At 42.1% G+C, this 19815-nt stretch overlaps 1 protein-coding gene across 1 annotated transcript in view; it reads left to right on the top strand.

Annotated features, from left to right (window-relative positions):
• Positions 1 to 19795, top strand: part of LOC136768193 (zinc finger protein 45) — a 21817-nt gene extending 2022 nt beyond the window's left edge. Inside the window, exon 2 of the mRNA XM_066722270.1 lies at positions 7630 to 19795. Coding sequence (XP_066578367.1) covers positions 7824 to 9116 — 1293 coding nt within the window. The 5' untranslated portion in view covers positions 7630 to 7823 and the 3' untranslated portion in view covers positions 9117 to 19795. The remainder of the gene's footprint in view (positions 1 to 7629) is intronic.
• The last annotated feature ends 20 nt before the right edge of the window (positions 19796 to 19815 follow it).

The following is a 19815-nucleotide window of genomic DNA, read 5'->3' on the forward strand; positions in this document are numbered from 1 at the left end:
TGCAATAATACAGTACAATTGCAAATGCTGTACAGAACTGTATCTATGGTACCAGAACGTGGCCCAGTATGCTCTGTTATGCCTCTTCAGGAGAGCCACATGTGGTGGAATAAAGAGCCGCCAGTTGGCCACTGCTGCCCTATTTACAACAATGTTGGGAAAATAGTGTTCAACACACTTAAAGACATGTTACTGTCATGTATAGTTGAACACAGAACAACTTACACTTCATACGATAGTACATTACTTTTGGAAAATAGTGTGTGCATACTTGTTAAGACCACTACTGTATACACTTGTACACCAGAGTTACATACGGGAAAACAAATGTTTGTTATTTTAGTGTTTTTTTTAATCTTCCTGAAATATCACAACAATTTAACAGGAAACCGGGGCTGAAATAACATCCAATTTAAATTAAGCATTTAAACCTCATTCAAAGACATGGATATAGTAATCATGTAAATCTGTAATATTTGTGGTTCAGTGACCACCAGCATTTAACCTTGCAGATTGTTGCAAAAAACATATATACAGTACCCCATTTTTCCAGTTTTTATTGAAATTTAAGCAGTTCAAGTCCAGTAAATGACCTGAAATGGTACAAAGGTAAGCGGTAAAGTGCCAGAGGTTTAAAAAAGAGATCATGTACATTTCAGACATTATTATTGTTTTTATTTCTTGGCAGACGCCCTTATCCAGAGTGACTTACATTTGTGCCCATTTGTACAGCTGGGTATTTTACTGGAGCAATCTAAGTGAAGTATCTTGCTCAAGGGTACAACAGCACTGCCCCATGTTCTGGTTGCAAGTCCAGAGCTCTAACCACTACTCCACAGTGCTGCCTTATATACTGTGTTACTACACCCTCTTAAACATTATTTGGCAGTGTTACACGCAGCTCCTGTGCATAGAAGTGACACAGTATTCCTACAATGCGCACATTGTTTGAACGCTTATTCTCTTGGCTCACGGAACACTCAGTTTCGATCAGATTTCTTTGCAAATAGGCTTGTTCAGAACAACCTAACAATTAATCCAGTATTATTTGATGTTCAAACAGAGAAGTTCAGATCCAATGATGTAAAATCGTTGTGTAATAGTACACAGTCAACACAGTTTTCCATCTTGACATGTTGAGCTCTCTACGGGTGTGTGTTGCTTCTACCAAAACGTGGAAAACACCAAAATCGTGTTTTGATTAGTAGACTGTCTGGTTCCAGAATATGTCATAATTGTCAATATTTTGAGATTTTGTATTCCTACTCAGACCAAGTATCTCCCCACCCCCCAATTTCAGAATGTGGATGCGGGGTGTGAATGCGGGTGGTGGGGGGATACTGAGAGTCTCAGCTTTCATGGGATAGCATTTCAGACTACACTGAGACATTAAACTGCATACATTTCAATAAAAACTGGGAAAATGTAGGTGTTCTAAATTGTTTGACCAGTAGTATATATGTATTGTTGTACCTTGGAATCGGTTCATGCTTCACTATTGGTTTAGTGCCTGTTTTTATTATTATTGTTTGCCTTCATCCACAATTCGTGGATTGACTTTGCTTCCTTTTTCTTGGGATTGTGCGTCTCGTAGGCAGTCCGTAGGTTGTCCCTATTTTAATTGTATGCATGGAATTCCGACAGAAATGGCTTTCACTGTTTCCAACTGGAAGTTTGATCAGGGTCCTCGCGGATCCTTAAGAAGACTTAAAATATCTGGAATTGTAGGAGGGGAGGCATTAAATTTGATCTGGGGCAGAATGAATGAGCGTGTCTATTTTTTGTTCAGTTTTTGTTTTATTTTACCCGTATTTTATATCCCACAAGAATGACCATTTCCGCAACGTCCAATACCCACAAGAACACGATGCTGCGAGCCAGGAATGCAGGCTCAGCCATGGGGAAATGCAAGTTCAATGAGAAGTTGGAGGATGGCAAATATCTTGGTTAGATGAAACCATCCAGTGATTCGTATGGGGCACGATGTGAACTTAGTCGCAAAACATTCAAACTTGGGACAAGGGGTTGTAAACCAGTAGATTTAGCCAGTGGCGGGTAAATCTGTCAATTTTATCAGCCAGTTTGGTGGGTAGCTAACAAGTGTACAGGAACTCAACTTTTAGTTTCTGATAGAGTATTTTACAGTATATATCTGTATGTTTCCAAATACGAATTAATTTGCCGACGTTGTACTGTTGGTATGTTAGTTGATTTGGCACACCGCAATATCATGTTTTTTTTTTATATATGGCATCTGGACAGTCTTCGGTCCAGGAGGACATATTTAATGAGAGCAATGAAGCAGAAGTAAGGTGGTTAAGGATGTGGAAAAATGATGACTTAATTACTTTTCATAGTCATAATTACTGACTTATTAATTACCTGGATCAAGGTGTTTCAGAATTATAATATGACAGAAAAGGAAGGAGGAGCAACAGACACATTATACACACACAGCAGCTATTGCTGTTTATTCTGTATTGGCTGGAACTCGAACGCACGGTTCTGTTTCCGAACACAGAGCGGCAGTGCGAGTGAGGTGTGGAGAGGAAAAGACACTCGTTTACACAAGTACATTGTGTCAATTAGCTACATAGAGAGGTCTTATCCATTTTGTATTTCGCTGTTGTGACCGGAAAGCATTGCCACAAGGACGCTAATGTTAAGGCATTTTCATTGCAGCTCACATTGCTCAACTGGCAATTGAATGAAAATGTATGAAAATTGAGAAAGAGAAACATATAGGTCGGTCAGTTACAGATGTAATGGCAAAATATTATTTTATTAACAAATAGTCACAACCTTTATAGTTAATTTTAAATTGTGACAATAAAAAGTCGTGATAATGTTGGGAAACAATAATACAAGAGTCTGACACGAGGTGCGTGACAGTTGACAGGTCTGATGTTATGCCATTTCCATACAGCTTCTAATAGTGTATTCTTACATAGATATTTATTGAACAAAGTTGTTGTGTTAGATAAGTATTGATCAGTTGCATCAATTACAATGATTTGTGATAGAGACGTGCAGTTTTTGCTGCGTATCGGAGATTCTGCTGAAGAGAAACGTGCGGTTTCTTAACATTGCGTCTTTCCTGGCGTGCGGTATTGACCAATTCACAGATCCCCATTAGCTGCCATGTTATGTGATTGATTAATTTGAAAAAGATGCTCCTGCACAATGTCTCTACTTGCAAGTGTTATAATTCAATAGAATGCAATGTTTTGGTCAAAGACCTTATAACACTTGCAAGTAGAAACAGCATGTTTTTTTCTATCCAGATCCTTTTCCCTCATACACAGGGCCGGACTTACCATTGGGCTTGACTGGGCTCCAGCCCATGGGCCCCGCCCAGTAAGGGGCCCCGTCTGCTTACTTTAGTTTGTTTTGTTCAGTTATATGCCGGTCATTTTATTTTTCATTTAAAGTTTTTTGATTGGTCTAGCATAGCTAGACCTGCCCTGTGTACGGAATTGTCATTTGATTGACTAAATTACATGTACACACCTGTCTAGTGTGCAATTAGCTTTTGTTATGGTGATTGATTAATTACCTGAATAAATGCCACGTTTTGACATGTTCACCACGCATTTACACACCCTTATCCACTTTTGGTGATGTTTGACTTTGGCTGGTAAAAATACCAAGTTGGCCGGTAAGTTTTTTCCTTCTACCAGACACAGTGGCTAGTGGCCAAAAAAGTTAATTTAATTCCCAGGTTGTAGCTGGATTCTCACATGAAATCTGAAAAGCACAAGCGCTATGCTATGGGCTCAGTTTATCACATTCAAAAAAAATTATATTGTTAAAAAAAAAACTTTAAATGCAAAATGTATTGAAAGCAAAAAAAACAACAATTTGAAAGCAAAAAATTTTAAATCAAGAGCAAATCTCGCTGGAGTCCCTGTCTTTGCTTGCGATGCTGCGATCTTTTCTTTTGCGTCAGTTTCTTTGCTTTCGATTTATTTTTTTACGAGTTTTGTCTGTTTTGTCGTGAGGGCGGGGTTTACAGGGAGGCGTGGATCCTGGGTCTCCATTGGTCCAGCAGGTTTGAGTGACGGCTCTTCTGACCCAATCAGTGAGCAGGTGGGCTGGTCTGACGTCACCGCTGACTGACCCATAGACTGAGCGGTGCAGCTACACGGCCTCGGAATTTCATTATAAACAAAGCATGCTTTTAATAAAAGTTGTGGACAATCGCTTTCTGCATATTACATGTGTTTATTTCATACAGCCTTTATTCGCATCTTTTCAATGGCGCCAGTAATTTTGTAGGTGACTGTGCATATAGTGTGTATGTGTGTATGTATGTATGTATGTATGTGTGTGTGTTTCTTACCTAAACATAAACTGGGACATCACCTGCTCTTAATGAATACGATGCCTCTTGCTAAATGCTGTTATCTACATCAGTCTGGCGCTGTTATCTGAGCAGCTGAATTAAAGTGCTCTGCAGGTGACATTAATATGAACATGGTATTAAACATGTCACTGTGCATGGAGCCGGTGAGTGCTGTGTTGTGTGTCAGTGCTGTATGTTGGGCTCAAATGGCTGTGGGATCCAGTGATTGCGCAGCTCTTGACTGCAGGTCTGCGCACACAGGGGCTTTAATGAGTCGCTGAACCGGCGCTGCTGCTGAAACCGAGACAGTCGATACCATCCAGACCAGCCCACCTGCTCACTGATTGGGTTAGAAGAACCGTCACTCAAACCTGCTGGACCAATGGAGACCCAGCATCCACGCCTCTCTAAATCCCGTAACGAAAAAAATAAATCGAAAGCAAAGAAACTGACGCAAAAGCAAAGATCGCAGCATCGCAAGCAAAGACAGGGACTGCAGGCGAGTTTTGCTCTCGATTTAACATTTTTTACTTTCAAGTTTTTTTTTTTTTTGCTTTCGATACATTCTATAATTCTATAAATTTTTCTATAAATTCTCAACATCAATTTTTTCTCGTTTTTTTGTTTTGTTTACAATATATATACATTTTGAATGCGATACTTATGGCGCTAATTTGGGCCCATACTATGCTAGCACTCGAAAATGTACTATGCCCATCGAGTCGTTCACTGTTTATTTGATGGTAAATGCAGGGGGACATTGTTTTGCATTGGACTGGGTCTACTGCCATAGTTTTATTTTTGTTAATGAGAAGGCAGTTATGTTAGTTAATGTGCACACTGAATATTTCTGTAATTCAAATTCAGTACAACTAAATATCGGTGTATACTGTAGTCTAGTTTGCCGTTTTCTTTTGCCGCAGTAATGGTATTATTTTTTATTATTATTATCTGTTATAGGTATTAAAAAGGTCTCAAAAGTAATTAAATTTGTACTTAAAAATGTGCAGAAACCCTGTTGATGAATCGCTCCTGATTTCAGGAAAAGGAGTAAGAACTTAAACCGCTCTAAATAGCGACACATTGATGAATAGGGCCCAGTATCCACGCACAAACTGGAGAAGCCGCTAAAGGGAAAATTATAGTCTAGCTTCGGATTCAAAACGGATTCGGAAGAAAACATTGAAGACAAAGGAAAGGTTTTCTGTTTAATTTGCAAGCGACAAGGGCAGTGTGAGTAGTTTACAGTATCATTTGTGAGCACAACACCCGTTTGCTGTCACGATTATAATTTAGTTCGCTGATTATAATTATTAGGGCCCGACAGATATATCGGAGCACCGATATTAGTGGCCGATATTGCCTTATACAGAAATATCTGTATTGGCACATATATTCCACCGATATTGCACCATATATTCTCAAACTATTGGCTGAATATTTTTTTCTAATTACCATAAAATCGTTCATCAGACTTCTGACAAAAAAATGAATACATGTTTATTTGTTTTACATTATAATCATTATTTACCACTGTTTTTTAACACAGTTATGGTGTTTTAGTTTTCTGCTGGAAGCTTCTGATTCCACAGTGATTCTCAGCAAAGCGGCGCAGCGCACACACTACTGAGCGCCGCAGTGAAACTGAAGATTACTGATTACTATGGCATTGACGCGCATTTTTACTGAAAAGTGAATTAAATCTCCTTTCAGAATTCACAATGGCAATTAAAGAAAAACAGTAAATGTTTGCTGAATATGTTGACTGAATATCAGGAATCAAAAATGACAAGCAAGCTCAGATCACAGTGAAACATTCTACAGAAAATGAGTGAAAAACGCATCTCAGACAATGTTGAATAAAACAAACTATACATGAGATTTATAAAAAGGTTTTGCCTATGATTTGTATTGCAATACTTTTAACAGATGCACTAAATAAGTTACACTTTTGAGGGCATGTTGAAATACATAAAAAGGAGCTACCTGTTAGGAGAAGATGCAGATAAGCTGTGGATTAGTGTTGAGCACTGAGGAGGACTTATGAATCTGACGCGTAGAGCCCTGCATTTCAGCCCGAGCCCGACAGGCCCCGACTTATTTACGCCCCGCGGGCCGGTCTTCGGGCCAGTTTTCAGTCATAGTTCACATGCGGGCCGGGCATCGGGCCTGTTTTAGGCTCCTCCTCCTTTTCATATTTTAGACATTAATTAAAAGAAACTATGAGAAGTCGATGATGGTAAAACAAACACTGACACTGACATGCATGATGGTCTGCTCACGCACACAGGTTTCCCACAGACCGCATGCCACCGCGCCTGCGCAGACCGGCTCGCACGGTGTTAGTGTCCCCGACAGCGGCAGCTGTTCTCCACGATGCTCTGTAAGACTGTTCTTCTGGCTGTAGCCATGTTAAGACTAGGAGGCTGTCTTGTTTTTCGATTGATTGGACTTTATTTAAATTAGTCTAACTGTTAGAAACTATTGGAAATAAGAATGGCCATGTTCTGTGGCGATGCCTTGATTTTTGAGGTCAGATAACCTGCGTGTTCGTTCGTGTTTCCGCACGCCGTTGCGAGCAGCAGAGCAGTCTGGTCAGCTTGTCAAAAATGCCTTTTTACTGTGGTGGTGATAAACATTTACACTAACATTATGTGATAAGTGTTTTATATCTATCGATTGTATTGTAGGCAAGTCAAGTGTTGATTTGAGAAGCTAAATTGATCAAACGTGATCACCTCACTGTCGGCCGCTGGCCGCTTGGTCGTCATTTTAAAAAACTAAAACTTTAACAAACAAAAAATGCTCCGAACATTTTTCTAAATTAACTTAATCGGTAACTCTGGTATCAATAGCATAACAAAGGGTTAATGAGGAGACACTCTGACTACCAGTCTTGCATCAATAGCAGATCAAAAGCTATTGATAAAGATGAGTGAGGAGACAGCCTGTCTATTATGCTGTGGGGAGGATGAGTTAATTACCTCTGAGAGAGGGATGGGTGAGGGGAACCAGAGTCTTTGCCATTAAAACACCATCATCAGAATCTGCCCATCACTGTAGCTTTAGCCTCCTCCGTAATGTGTCTTTTCATATACGAGCGCCAATCTGTGCTCTCACTGTCTGACTTCATACATGCTCCCAGTTTATATGCTGACTGGACACTTTATTAGCACTTCTGAATGATGTTCTGATATAATGACTGGTGTAGGAATCGCATGAACTGTGTGAGTTTTCAGAGCTGCTGTTCTCAGTGCTGCTCTCCTGTGTCGTCTCTCCCTCAGGAGCTGTAGAGGCCGGCGCTCTCCCTGACTCTGGGGAAAGGGCTCCCACTGAGCAGCAGCACTGGGAGCAGGAGTGGGGCTCCAGTCTGAGGCAGGACACAGAGCCCACAGCTACTGAAGACAACCAGGGGCTGAGTGAGCAGCCCAGGAGCAGACAGAGTGAGGAGGAGCTCAGGGGACAGGAGTCTGACCACATGGCAGAGCCACACACTGAGGGGTCAACACAGGGAATCGGGGCACTGGGATCTGACACCGCAGGGTCAAAGGTCATGGCAAAGGTCATAAAGAGCGAGCCTGAGCTGGACTGCACCCACACTGTGGATCTCTGCAGGACCCAGTCTCTGGGATCTGAGTGTGGACCCAGTGCAGCTGGTGCTGAGCCGGGCTCTCCCAGAACGCAGTGTGGACCCAGTCTGCTGTCTGATCACATCAAAACAGAGGACGACACACTGGAGTGTGTTTACACAGTGGAGCCGAGGACACAGACTGCCTTCAGAGACGCACTCGGTCATCTCAAAATTGAGAATATTACAGACAGCGCCTGGGACCTGGGGCCTGAGCTCCCTGTAGCTGAACAGTGTGACACAGAGTCTGCTGCCTTGAGAATAGGGTTCAGTGGGGGGAGTGACAGTGCAGTGAGTGGGGAGAAACCATACTGCTGTGCCCAGTGTGGGAAGTGCTTCTCTCGGGCAGCTAGCCTCAACACACACCAGCGCATGCACACAGGAGAGAGACCGCACTGCTGTGCCCAGTGTGGGAAGTGCTTCACTCGGGCAAGTAGTCTCAACACACACCAGCGCGTTCACACAGGAGAGAAACCATACTGCTGTGCCCAGTGTGGGAAGGGTTTCTCTAGTGCATCAAACCTCAAGGCACACCAGCACATTCACACAGGAGAGAGACCGTACTGCTGTGCCCAGTGTGGGAAGGGCTTCTCTCAGGCAGAACATCTCAAGAGACACCAGCGCCTTCACACAGGAGAGAAACCATATTGCTGTGTCCAGTGTGGTAAGGGCTTCTCTCGGGCAAGTAGTCTCAACAAACATCAGCGCATTCACACAGAAGAGAGACCGTACTGCTGTGTCCAGTGTGGGAAGGGCTTTTCTGGTGCACCTAGTCTGAGAACACACCAGCGCATTCACACAGGAGAGAGACCGTATTGCTGTGCCCAGTGTGGGAAGGGCTTCTCTAATGCATCAAGCCTAAAGACACACCAGCGCATTCACACAGGAGAGAGACCGTACTGCTGTGACCAGTGTGGGAAGAGCTTCTCTCAGGCAGAACATCTCCGCATACACCAGCGCGTTCACACAGGAGATAGACCGTACTGCTGTGCCCAGTGTGGGAAGTGCTTCTCTTGTGCATCTAGTCTGACAAGACACCAGCGCATTCACACAGGAGAGAGACCATACGTCTGTGCCCAGTGTGGGAAGTGCTTCTCTTGGGCAGAACACCTCAACAGACACCAGCGCATTCACACAAGATAGAGACTGTACCGCTGTGCCCAGTGTGGGAAGGGCTTCTCTGGTGCACCTAGTCTGAGAAGACACCAGCACATTCACGCAGCAGAGAAACCATATTCCTGTGTCCAGTGTGGGAAGGGCTTCTCAAGTGCATCAAACCTAAAGACACACCAGCGCATTCATACAGGAGAGAGACTGTAATGCTCAGTGTGGGAAGAGTTTTGCTGAAACATGAATCTCACAGTCTTGGGAGGGTATTATTGTTATTGCTGTTATTATTACAGTTTTTAACCATTATCCATGGTTTCTTACATGGTTTTTCAGTCACTAACATGCATTATCTTCTACAGACATAAGAATATAAGAAAAAGTTTACAAATGAGAGGAGGCCATCTGCCCCATCGTGCTCGTTTGTTGTCCATTAATAACTCAGTGATCAAGGATCCTATCCAGTCTGTTTTTGAATGTTCCCAAATTGTGTCTTTAGCCACATCGCTGGGCAGTTTGTTCAGATTGTGACGCCTCTCTGTGTGAAGAAGTGTCTCCTGTTTTCGGTCTTGAATGCCTTGAAGCCCAATTTACATTTGTGTCCCCGGGTGCGTGTGTCCCTGCTGATCTGGAAAAGCTCCTCTGGTTTGATGTGGACGATGCCTTTCATGATTTTGAAGACTTGGATCAAATCCCCACGTAGTCTCCTCTGTTCCAGGGTGAAAAGGTTCAGTTCCTCAGTCTCTCAGTAGGACATTCCCTTCAGACCTGGAATAAGTCTGGTTGCTCTCCTCTGAACTGCCTCTAGAGCAGCGATATCTTTCTTGAAGTGTGGAGCCCAGAACTGTCCACAGTATCCAGATGAGCTCTAACTAGTGCAATGTACAGTCTGAACATGTTTGGTCTTTGTAGATAACCACAGCCTGGGGTGGGGTCCCGGGGGGCACAGAGACACACTGCGGACAATCTCCTGTTTAACCCACTCTGGAGTCTCCTGTACAGAATCACTCCTCCAGCCTGGTGTGTCGACCACAGTGACCTGCCTCCCGGCAACTTCACCCTGGCTCTTCACATTCTGCTCAGTCCCTCTCAGATTGAGATCTCCAGTCTTAAACGTCTCTCTGCCCAGGATGGTGTTTCCTGATGAACTCTTCCCAGCCTGTTACGAGCTCCCCGCCCTGCTTCTTGGTCCAGGATCTAGGGGTAGAAAGTGTGGGGGGGAAACGCAACATAATGCGCCTGCACAAGCGACTGGGGAAAGTGTGGTGAGAGGAGCGGGCAGTGGGAAGACAGATGGGGTCACGGACAGTAGTGTAAAATAATAAATATTTATTGTTGACACAACAATACTGAAGACCGGGGCATGACAAATACCCCGGATAAATCACAATAATGAACAGTAACGCAAAGGGAGGACGAACACACGGATGCCAAATCAAATAAATAAACAAAACCCCACCCTATTTAAGCCCAACGGCAACCCACCTAGTCTAGCCCAAAAATACACATTGCGGCTCCCTGCGATGGACTAGCCTGGTGTGTTTCAACAAAACCCAATCCTACGTGATGAATATGTAAGCCCTGGGGCGTCTTACTTACCTACCTACCTACCTCGCCCTCCCCAGACTGAATACAAGGATGGGTGACAGTAGGATTGACACAGATAAGATACACCAACAATACACACGAACCCCGCAGGTATAACAATAGCAGACGCACACAGCTTGGGACAGCACAGACAACACATTCAGAATGATGAGTCTCCTGCGGAACGAAACGGGAGGGTTCAAGTAGTCAGCGAGCCTCTTCTGTTTGGACGACCTGGGACAGCACGGTAAACAAACGGTCCAATGACGAGTGACGAGGGAGGAACCCGGACCTGAGAGAGACAGAGGGGAAAACACGGCGCCAACAAGAAAAAGACACCGCAAAGCCTGCACAAGTGCGGGGTCGTAACACAGCCACTCCTCTCCCCCCCAGCAGCACAATCCTCAGCTCTGAGAGACGCTGTGTCTCAGGGGAAGCAGTCTGTCTCCCCCCTGTCAGAGAGAAACAACACAGTTTATATCCCTCTTCAGTCCCACTGCCTCTCCCTCTCCCTTCTTCTCTCTCATCTTTTCTCTTTCATTCTATATTTTTACTTTATCATCATCATCAATGTATGTCTACTGTAAAGATTTTATCATCACTCTCTCCCTCCCTCTTCCACATTTTCCCTCTTCTCTCCCTACTTCTCCACCCATATCCTCCCCCCACTCCCTGTCTCCCTTTCTCTCCCTTCCTCTGTCCCAGTCCCTCTCCCTCGCTCCTTCTGTGCTCCCTCTCTCTCCATCCTTCATCCTGCCTGTTACAGTACAGACAACTCCCCCCCCTGCCTCCTCCTTTCCCAAATCTCCTTCCCTCCTCTCCTCCTCCTTCCCTCTATCTTACTCCACCATCTCTCTACCCCTCTTTCCCTCCATATTTCTCTTTCTCCTACTCTCTCCCCTTCTTCTTCTCATGTTTTTTTCTCTTAGTCTCCACTTCTCTCATAAGAACATAAGAAAGTTTACAAACGAGAGGTGACCATTCGACCCATCGTGCTCGTTTGGTGTTTGAGTCACTCTGAGAACGAACCTGGCCTTCCTACCCAAGGTCATGTTGGCATTTCACATAAACCAACCAATTGTCCTGGAGTCTTTCCATCCCCCTCCACATACATCACATTGTGGGCTCTTTTTCAAATCTAATTTCGATTTGAAAGGGAATGATAGGTTATTATCATAACCCCGGTTCCCTGAAAAAGAAAGACAGTATCTAAATAAGATTAATACTTTCCTACTTGCCTATTTTAATTTTAAATTACACAGTATGGTATCATAGTCATTCCTATCAGCCCAATATTGTTTAACATTTAATGCAGGATATTGCACCAGTATTTCAGGCGTAGAATGACTATTAATAAAAAAGTCACGCTGATGGCCTGTTCTGTTCAGTCTGTCTTGGAGAAAGATCATGTTTGGTCGACTTCTGTTCTAAATGCATCAAACATTATCTCAATCACAATCTGTAACGATAGAGTCACAACTTGTATTACTTGTCATGACTGAGACCAATGTTAAATCTGTTCACAGACAGCAGGCATGGGTTGTGTTGCATTAACACACACCTGTAGTGGGATGGAAGCATGAAGTGAACACAACACACACAAGTCCTGGAGTGAGTTAACCTGCTTCAGACTGACCCAATAAACACACATTCAAAAGTTCTGTCATTGTGACAAATAAATGCCTGTTACTCATATGCTGAGAAATAATAATCAGGAATACAAAACAATTCAGTGGAACCAGACACTCAGCTCATCTGCAGTGAGCTGCACTGATAGATAATCAATCTCCACTGGAACGTTTTATCACCAACTGTCACTTTAAATTGAAATAAAGTGACTCGTTCATCAGCTTTTTACTCTTTGATATGGGTTACAAACCCGTCTTTTGCTTCCTTCTACTCTCTTCCCAAAACGTTCCCTTGTTGTGAGGACTTCTGTCTCATGAACTAAAGGTTTTCTTTCTTTTTTAAATGTGTTTCACAGCAGAGCTTGCCAGGATTGCTGAAAGGGGAAGGGGGATCACAATTACTTTTTTAAATATGTGCAGCATTTCTAATTCAGAACTGATGATACATTGTTACTGACACGACCATTTCCTGTGGCTCTCCGAGAAATGGGCATCTTCTTATTAAAGCACTGCAAACAGCTGTGCATTGATTGCTGGAATGATACCTGGAAAAAAGTTAATAATACTATGGGTGAAATCCCACAATTTACCTTTTAGCATTATATTTGTTCTAATATTTGTCTTAGCAGACACCCTAATGCAAAGTATTATAACATTCACATTAAATTAACCATTTATGCTGTTTCACTGGAGTAACCACCTCATAAGAAAGTCATAAACTCACATATTTAGAGAGAATATGCATAAATCGGTAAAACCACCATGTCCCTATTACAAGGTTTTAAACTCACTCACTCTTAGTATGTACATTAGTATGTGCTGTAATAAGTTTCAACAGTAAACCATCCAATAAGATTCTAGTTTATACTGGATTGTATTGGTATACATACCAAGTGCATGGGATCATGTAGTCGAAGAGGACCTGAATGATCTGTGACTGTATTTCGATCTTCCCAGAACAGCAACGAGATCCTCAGACGTCTCATGCAGTTTCTCTTTGAGAAGCCCAGGAGACTCTGGCAAGCGCTGCACACCGGCCATATTGAGCTTTTACCAGAAGCGCTCACTGATTCCTCCCTCATGAAGAGAACTGAATTAAGACAAGAATTCAAGTCATTTTGGTAATAGGAAAACATACAAAATGTGAGCTGCCAGGAGAATATTAATGAAAGTACATTTGACTACAATACCTGTAAGCCGTGTCTTCTGAATCATTCAGAGTCTCTCGTGTTGCTGTGGGTGGCACTGCCTTGCTTTTCAATGAAGCGAGCAATTTAATGAGCATCACTGGCTTCTTCATCAGTGGAGATAGTGACTCATCATCCGCTAACTCTAAGCAAAAAGGGTTTCATCATCAATTTCATTGTCTGCACAAAGAGATTAAAACTGTTACTGCACATGTGGAGGATTTGATCTCACTTCCAAATGTGTCCAAGAATGTAAAAATATATATGGGAGAAGTGTTTTAAATGAAGTTAATATCTAGTCAGAAAGCACATACATCGTGAGCTCCTTTTGTGCAAACTGTGATGAAGTGACACATACAGCTGATCATCATGATCTCTATAGACGTCCAGTCCATGGAAATTGGTTTCTTCTGCTTGAAATGCAACCCACTCAGGCTTCTCTTCAACACAGTAAGCATGTAGAGCACTCACAGGAATCAGAAGCTTTCCACACATGACCCATCCACCATGGGATCCATAAACACTTTTCATTAGCAGACATATTGGCACTTCTTCTGCATGTGCTACACCAGCTACACAACAGTCACCTGTGCATACGACACATTGTGAACACTGACGTATCTGGATCTGTGAATGGTTTTATCAGGATCTGTTTTTCCCATTTTACTGGATAAAACTGCAGGAGGACTTTCTGAAAGTGATTGAATGTTGACCTCCTCTGTACTTGCTTTATTTGGACTGCCTTCTCCAAGTGAATCCACATTCAATTGCTCCCCACACTGACGCACTTGGTGTCGTCTTTCCAGCCTTCCTGTGATGTTGTGAAAAATCTTAACTGCCCCAGCAATCCATGTGAAGTTCTGATGTTTGGCTTCAAATTGAAGACACCACAGTTGTCGCAAGGGCCCGTACAAAATGCTAGGGTATATTGTCAAAAGTGTAGAATTTAAAACAAGGGCAGTAATGTCGAGTCGAGTGAACATCTTTCAGCCGCAATCGAGGATCCAAACGAGCTTTTAATTGCGACCGTGGGATACAGACGGGCCCGCTTTGTACAAACCCACAGCAGACAGTAAATATCTGTGCGTGTGTGCATTTCTCCCGCTTCTCCGTTCTTACACGTCACTAAACACAAGAATGAAATAGCGATGCGACGTTTCCGCTTTGAACCCCTCAAATGTAATAAGTTATAAACACTTTCTTCTGCAGCCGCATAGGATATATGGACTACAATATAGCCGACAGTCTGGGCTGTTAATACAAATGAGTCATTGTGTAAGGGTTGGTGTTGAGTCCTGAAACATGATTTTCTACAAGTATATGTGTATATTATTGTCATTATTTATTGCATTAGCAGGTTTGCGGCTGCTGTAGCTCTTGTCTGTCTGCTGTGATCGGCTCAGCGAGTTTCTGTCTGTGGAGTTCAGTCTCGATGTCTCTGGGTCAGTGTTTGATCAACCCTGTTTGATCATGAATGCTTATTATTTGGTATTATAGGTGCTGCATTGATGTACAGCTGTACTAGACATGGAGCCATTTCTAAGCACTTCCACGTTGCATAATACTATAGGCTATGTAATATTTCAGTTTCATGCTAAATTTATACCTGGTTCATTGTTTTATAATTGTATATGTCTGCTAAGATATGTGCATATGTGTATCGTGTGTTTGTTTTAGTATTATTATTCTGGTTTCTGTATACGTCCACGGTTTGATCCCATCTGTCTGTCCTGTGACGATCCTGCAATTCAATCATGAAACTCCAGAAAAACTTCATGCTGATCTAGAGCTACTTAAAGTGCCTTAAAGTGCGTTTCAAAAGCGCTTACTGGTCATTTACTGTTAATACTGTCATTGTTGATTTCCTGGCTGGCAGTGTTCAAATTGTTCGATTTTTGTCAAGAAAAATCGAAAATTGAACCGAATCGAAATGTGAATCATTACAGCCCTATTAGTGGACAAACATTGAAGAGCTTCGTGGCAAAACGTGACAATGAAGCCAATTCTACACATAATTGAGCTATTGCTGTGGATATACTCCTACTAGAGGGTACCTTTTTCACGTAGTATACACAGTTTAATCTAAACCGAGTTATTTTGTAATCCTAATGCTAAAAATGACATTTGACTTTACTGATTTATATCAAAACGCAATATATCCATTTTAGCCAATCAGCATCACGCTCATTTTTGAAAATAACATTGTTCTCTGAAAAGGTAAACATTCACACAATCATAATGAATACATCATTATTATTATCTTTGTCATTTAGCAGACTCTCTTATCCAGAGCAACTTACATTTGTACCCATTTATACAGCTGGGCATTTCACTGGAGCAATCTAAGTGAAGTATCTTGCTCAAGAGTACAACAGCACCTGGGATTTGAACCCACAACCTTCAAATCATGAGTCCAGAGTCCAGAGCCCTAACCACTACTGCACAGTGCTGCCTTTGGAAAGAGATGTTTCTGTGAAATACAGTGGGCAGACTGAAACGAATGACAAAACAAAATGCCCAATGACAGAAGCAAGGTCTGTATCTCCAAATCCCACACAGGAGTCCTAAAATCCTGGATATGCCTTCTTACAATAATCTCATATAAAACATACAAGTGGGATGACATGGAATGACAGACCTAGAGTGACTATATGATATATGTGTCATCTACATTGATGTACACTGCAAGTTCAACCTTATCTGAAAATTATCTGTGTAAATGGGCAACTGTATGTAAACGAATGCAATATAGATTAATAGGCAGTCAATCCTATGTCTGCTATGTTTTCAGTATCCCAGGCCTGTCATGCCATAGAAAGCAGCTGTCATCCCATGTCATTCCACTTACATTTTTTATATGAGGTTATTTTAAAGAAAGTGTGTTCAGGATTTTAGGATTCCTGTGTGGGATTTGGAGATGCCCATTGTAGTCTATGGACATTCCACTCCCCATTATAGTCAATGGGTATTGCGTTTTGTCATTCATTTTAGTCTGTCCACAATAAACTAATAGTAAATTTATATCAACATTTATTTGTGTTCTGGGTAAGGTGGTGTTGTGATTGTATTTGTATGTATTTACTTAAATATCAGCTACAGCCATTTAGAAATAACACAAACTTTTTGTTACATATCTCTGCATATCTCCGAGCTCTCAATTACTTCATTGAAGTAATAATTTCCTAAATCAGAGCCTTTTCATTATTTTAAACAACCCTTTTGTTACCCAATTTAAAAAGTCATATCTAAGCAGATTTTTTTTTAATTAAGGTTCAATTAAATAATTGAGAGCTCGGTTGGAACAAAAACCAGCAGGGTATGGAGTCCTCCAGGATCAGGGTTGGGAACCACTGCTCTAAGGGGACAAGTTGACCCAAACCATGCCAGGAAAATGCCCCCCACAGCATAACAGAGCCTCCAGACCCCCTCACTGTAGGGGTTCAGCAGTCAGGCCTGTCCCGTTCTCTTGGTGTCCCACACATGCACTCGCCCACTTGTCCAGAACACGAGCCAGTTGAGCGTCTGTGACTGAAGCTCCTGCCATTTGTGCCCCAATAATGACCCTCTTTCAAAGTCACTTAGATCCTTTCGTCTTGCCATCTTGATCCAAAATCCAGGTCAACTGGGCTGCTCAGCATTTGTATTCATGCCACAGAGCATGATAGGATGTTAATTGCTTAATTGTATGATACAGTACACCTGTTTGGAGGCATCTGCATTAGTTATGTTCCTCCACTCATTTATTCAGGCTTCTCCTTTAATTTGTCACTGACCTGTGTGTGTGTCTATGTATATATATATATATGTGTTAGCATTTGCTTAGAGATCATGTGACAACGCTCTGTTAAAAGTAATTTGTACTCTGAGTTCTTTTTAAATTAGCTACTTTTTACTTTTACTTGAATAGTTTTTTAAACCAGTACTTTTACTTGTACTTGAGTAATTTATTTGGTTATGCAAGATATATAATACAATTTGAAATTGTCTGAAGCTTTTTCCTGTGAAGTGGACAATGTGAATGATGCACTGTGAGTCGCTATCAGGCTCTGCATAGCGAGACAACGGTATCTCATGAGAACAAAGAACAGCAAAGGGAGAGACACAGACACTGCGCATGGGACAGATACCAGATCTCTCTCTCTCTCTCTCTCCCCCTCCCTCACATTCAAATTCCCTATCGCCTCCTTCAATCTCTCTGTTCCATCCCCTTCACTTCTCTTCCTCCCTCTATCTCTTTCTCCCCCTCTCTCACATTCAGATATTTCCTTTGTCCTTTCTCCCTCACTCCTGCTCGCTCTATCTCTCTCTCTCTCTCTCTCTCTTTCCCTATCTCTCTCTCAGTGCCATTTCTAGACATAAGTGGCCGCTTAGGGCTCCCGGCAAAAAACAAGGCTAAATAACAGGTCGAAATTTTCTGACTAAATGGTGCTTATTCAGAAAATCATATATTATGTAATGGTTTCTTGCAGGTATAATTGCAACTCCCCGCTCGACAATAGACACCCAACCACTCCACCCCCTTTGTTTTCTTCACCAATCGCACTGGAAAAAATATCTTTAAGGATTGCAAACGCAACCAAATTAAAGTGTAGGAAAAAAACACCAAGAACAAACCAATCTGGTGCAAAAAAAGGTAACAATAAAACAATTTAAGAAGATAAACAAGCACAGGACAGGTATTTTAATATTATTTGGTCATGCTTAGTTTCTACTGCTGTGCAGCAGAGTCTCTTGCTTGCATACTGGCTAAAGTAACTGATTTAATGACCATAACATTAAATGTGTAGCTAAACAAAATGCCTGGCTGTGTGGGTTGTTTTTAACGTTACTTTAACTGGACAGTCCAAGTTCACCTGACCTGACACCGAATAGCGTTTTATTATAACGTTGTGTCTGAGTTTGCATCTATAGTGAGTTTCACCTGGAATAGGATCTGCAAGAGGGTTTTCAACTTTTTTGCCTCAGTATAAACCTGTGCTCTATCACTGCTACCTAGATCTGCAGCATCAATTATCAAGTTCACTAATAAGCTAGTCAGTTAAAATCAGCAAATGGGATTTGGCAACTGTAGCTTGGTCTAGATAGGCTGATTGAAAGTGTGTTATAAACATCCATTCGGGACCTCTGTTGACTCACAGACTCACACACACACATGATGGGCTGCTGCTGACTGGCTGAGCCTGGGGCAAAAATGGGTAAAACATCAATTCTGTGTCATTGTGAAACATGGCATCGGGAAACGCAGGTCTACTTCATTATTTCACACAATTAATGGATGCTAATGAACAGGTAGATAATGACTAATGTAGGCACTAGTACAGATAGACCTAGTGATAAAAGATGCTGCTGTGCTGACAGGTCTCTCTTTAGTTTTTACATGTATATTTGTACATTGTGTGTTTGTTCGCACATATGTGTGCCTATACACACATTTACACACAGTGGGCTCAAGCCTGTGTTAGTTTGATGTTGTGCCAAGTGGGCTACTGTGAGGAGAGTCACCAAAACAAATCCTGCTTAGGGCCCCAAAAGGCTAGAAACGGACCTGCTCTCTCTCTTTGCCTTACATTGAAATCCCCCCTCTCCTCCCACATGCTCTCTGTCCTTTTTACTTCACTGTAAAGATTCATATCTCTTTCTCTCCTGCCCCTCTCAGCCTGAGAGCAGTTCTCACAATGCCACATCATCTCTACAGCCTCCATTGACTCACAGCAGCGTTCACACGGGATACCGTGAGTCAGCACACTTCACAGTATAACCAGTTGGTTTACAAGGAGGTAACAAATAAAGTTACAAAATTAACAGGTGAAGACACTGTATTGGAATGAAGAAGACAGTGTTTTATAATATTTTATATTGATATTAGAAATAATGACATTTGTGCAGACTTGGCAAATTGAATTTATTAGTGGGAGGCCAAATAAAGCAGTTAACGATACACCCTTTCTTAAATTCTCTCATCACTTCTGTTTTTGTTTGATAAGAGAAATGGGTTTGTGTGTGGATTTCCTGTTTCTCCTCTCAAAACTAAAGATGTTACCTCGTTGTTAAGAAAACCACAAGATCGTACCGTTTGTATGCTGTAACAGGACCAGACATCTGCCTTCATGATGACATCCTCCCCTGGGAAGGGCAGCCTGCAAACTTTCCAGAGCTTGCATCTTTTGAAGCCTTTGATTGGATGAACGGCCACAAGATTCTACGTCATTTTCCTATAAAGCTGCACTCATGTTTGTAAACATTAAGTTCTCACTGAAGGAATTCCCTGACGTGGTGCTTCCAAGCCGGCTTGATTAAAGTTCTATTTGCTTTATCTCAATGACTTTTCCACTT

Source organism: Amia ocellicauda, chromosome 14, assembly GCF_036373705.1.
Source record: "Amia ocellicauda isolate fAmiCal2 chromosome 14, fAmiCal2.hap1, whole genome shotgun sequence".
Taxonomy (NCBI): Eukaryota; Metazoa; Chordata; class Actinopteri; order Amiiformes; family Amiidae; genus Amia; species Amia ocellicauda.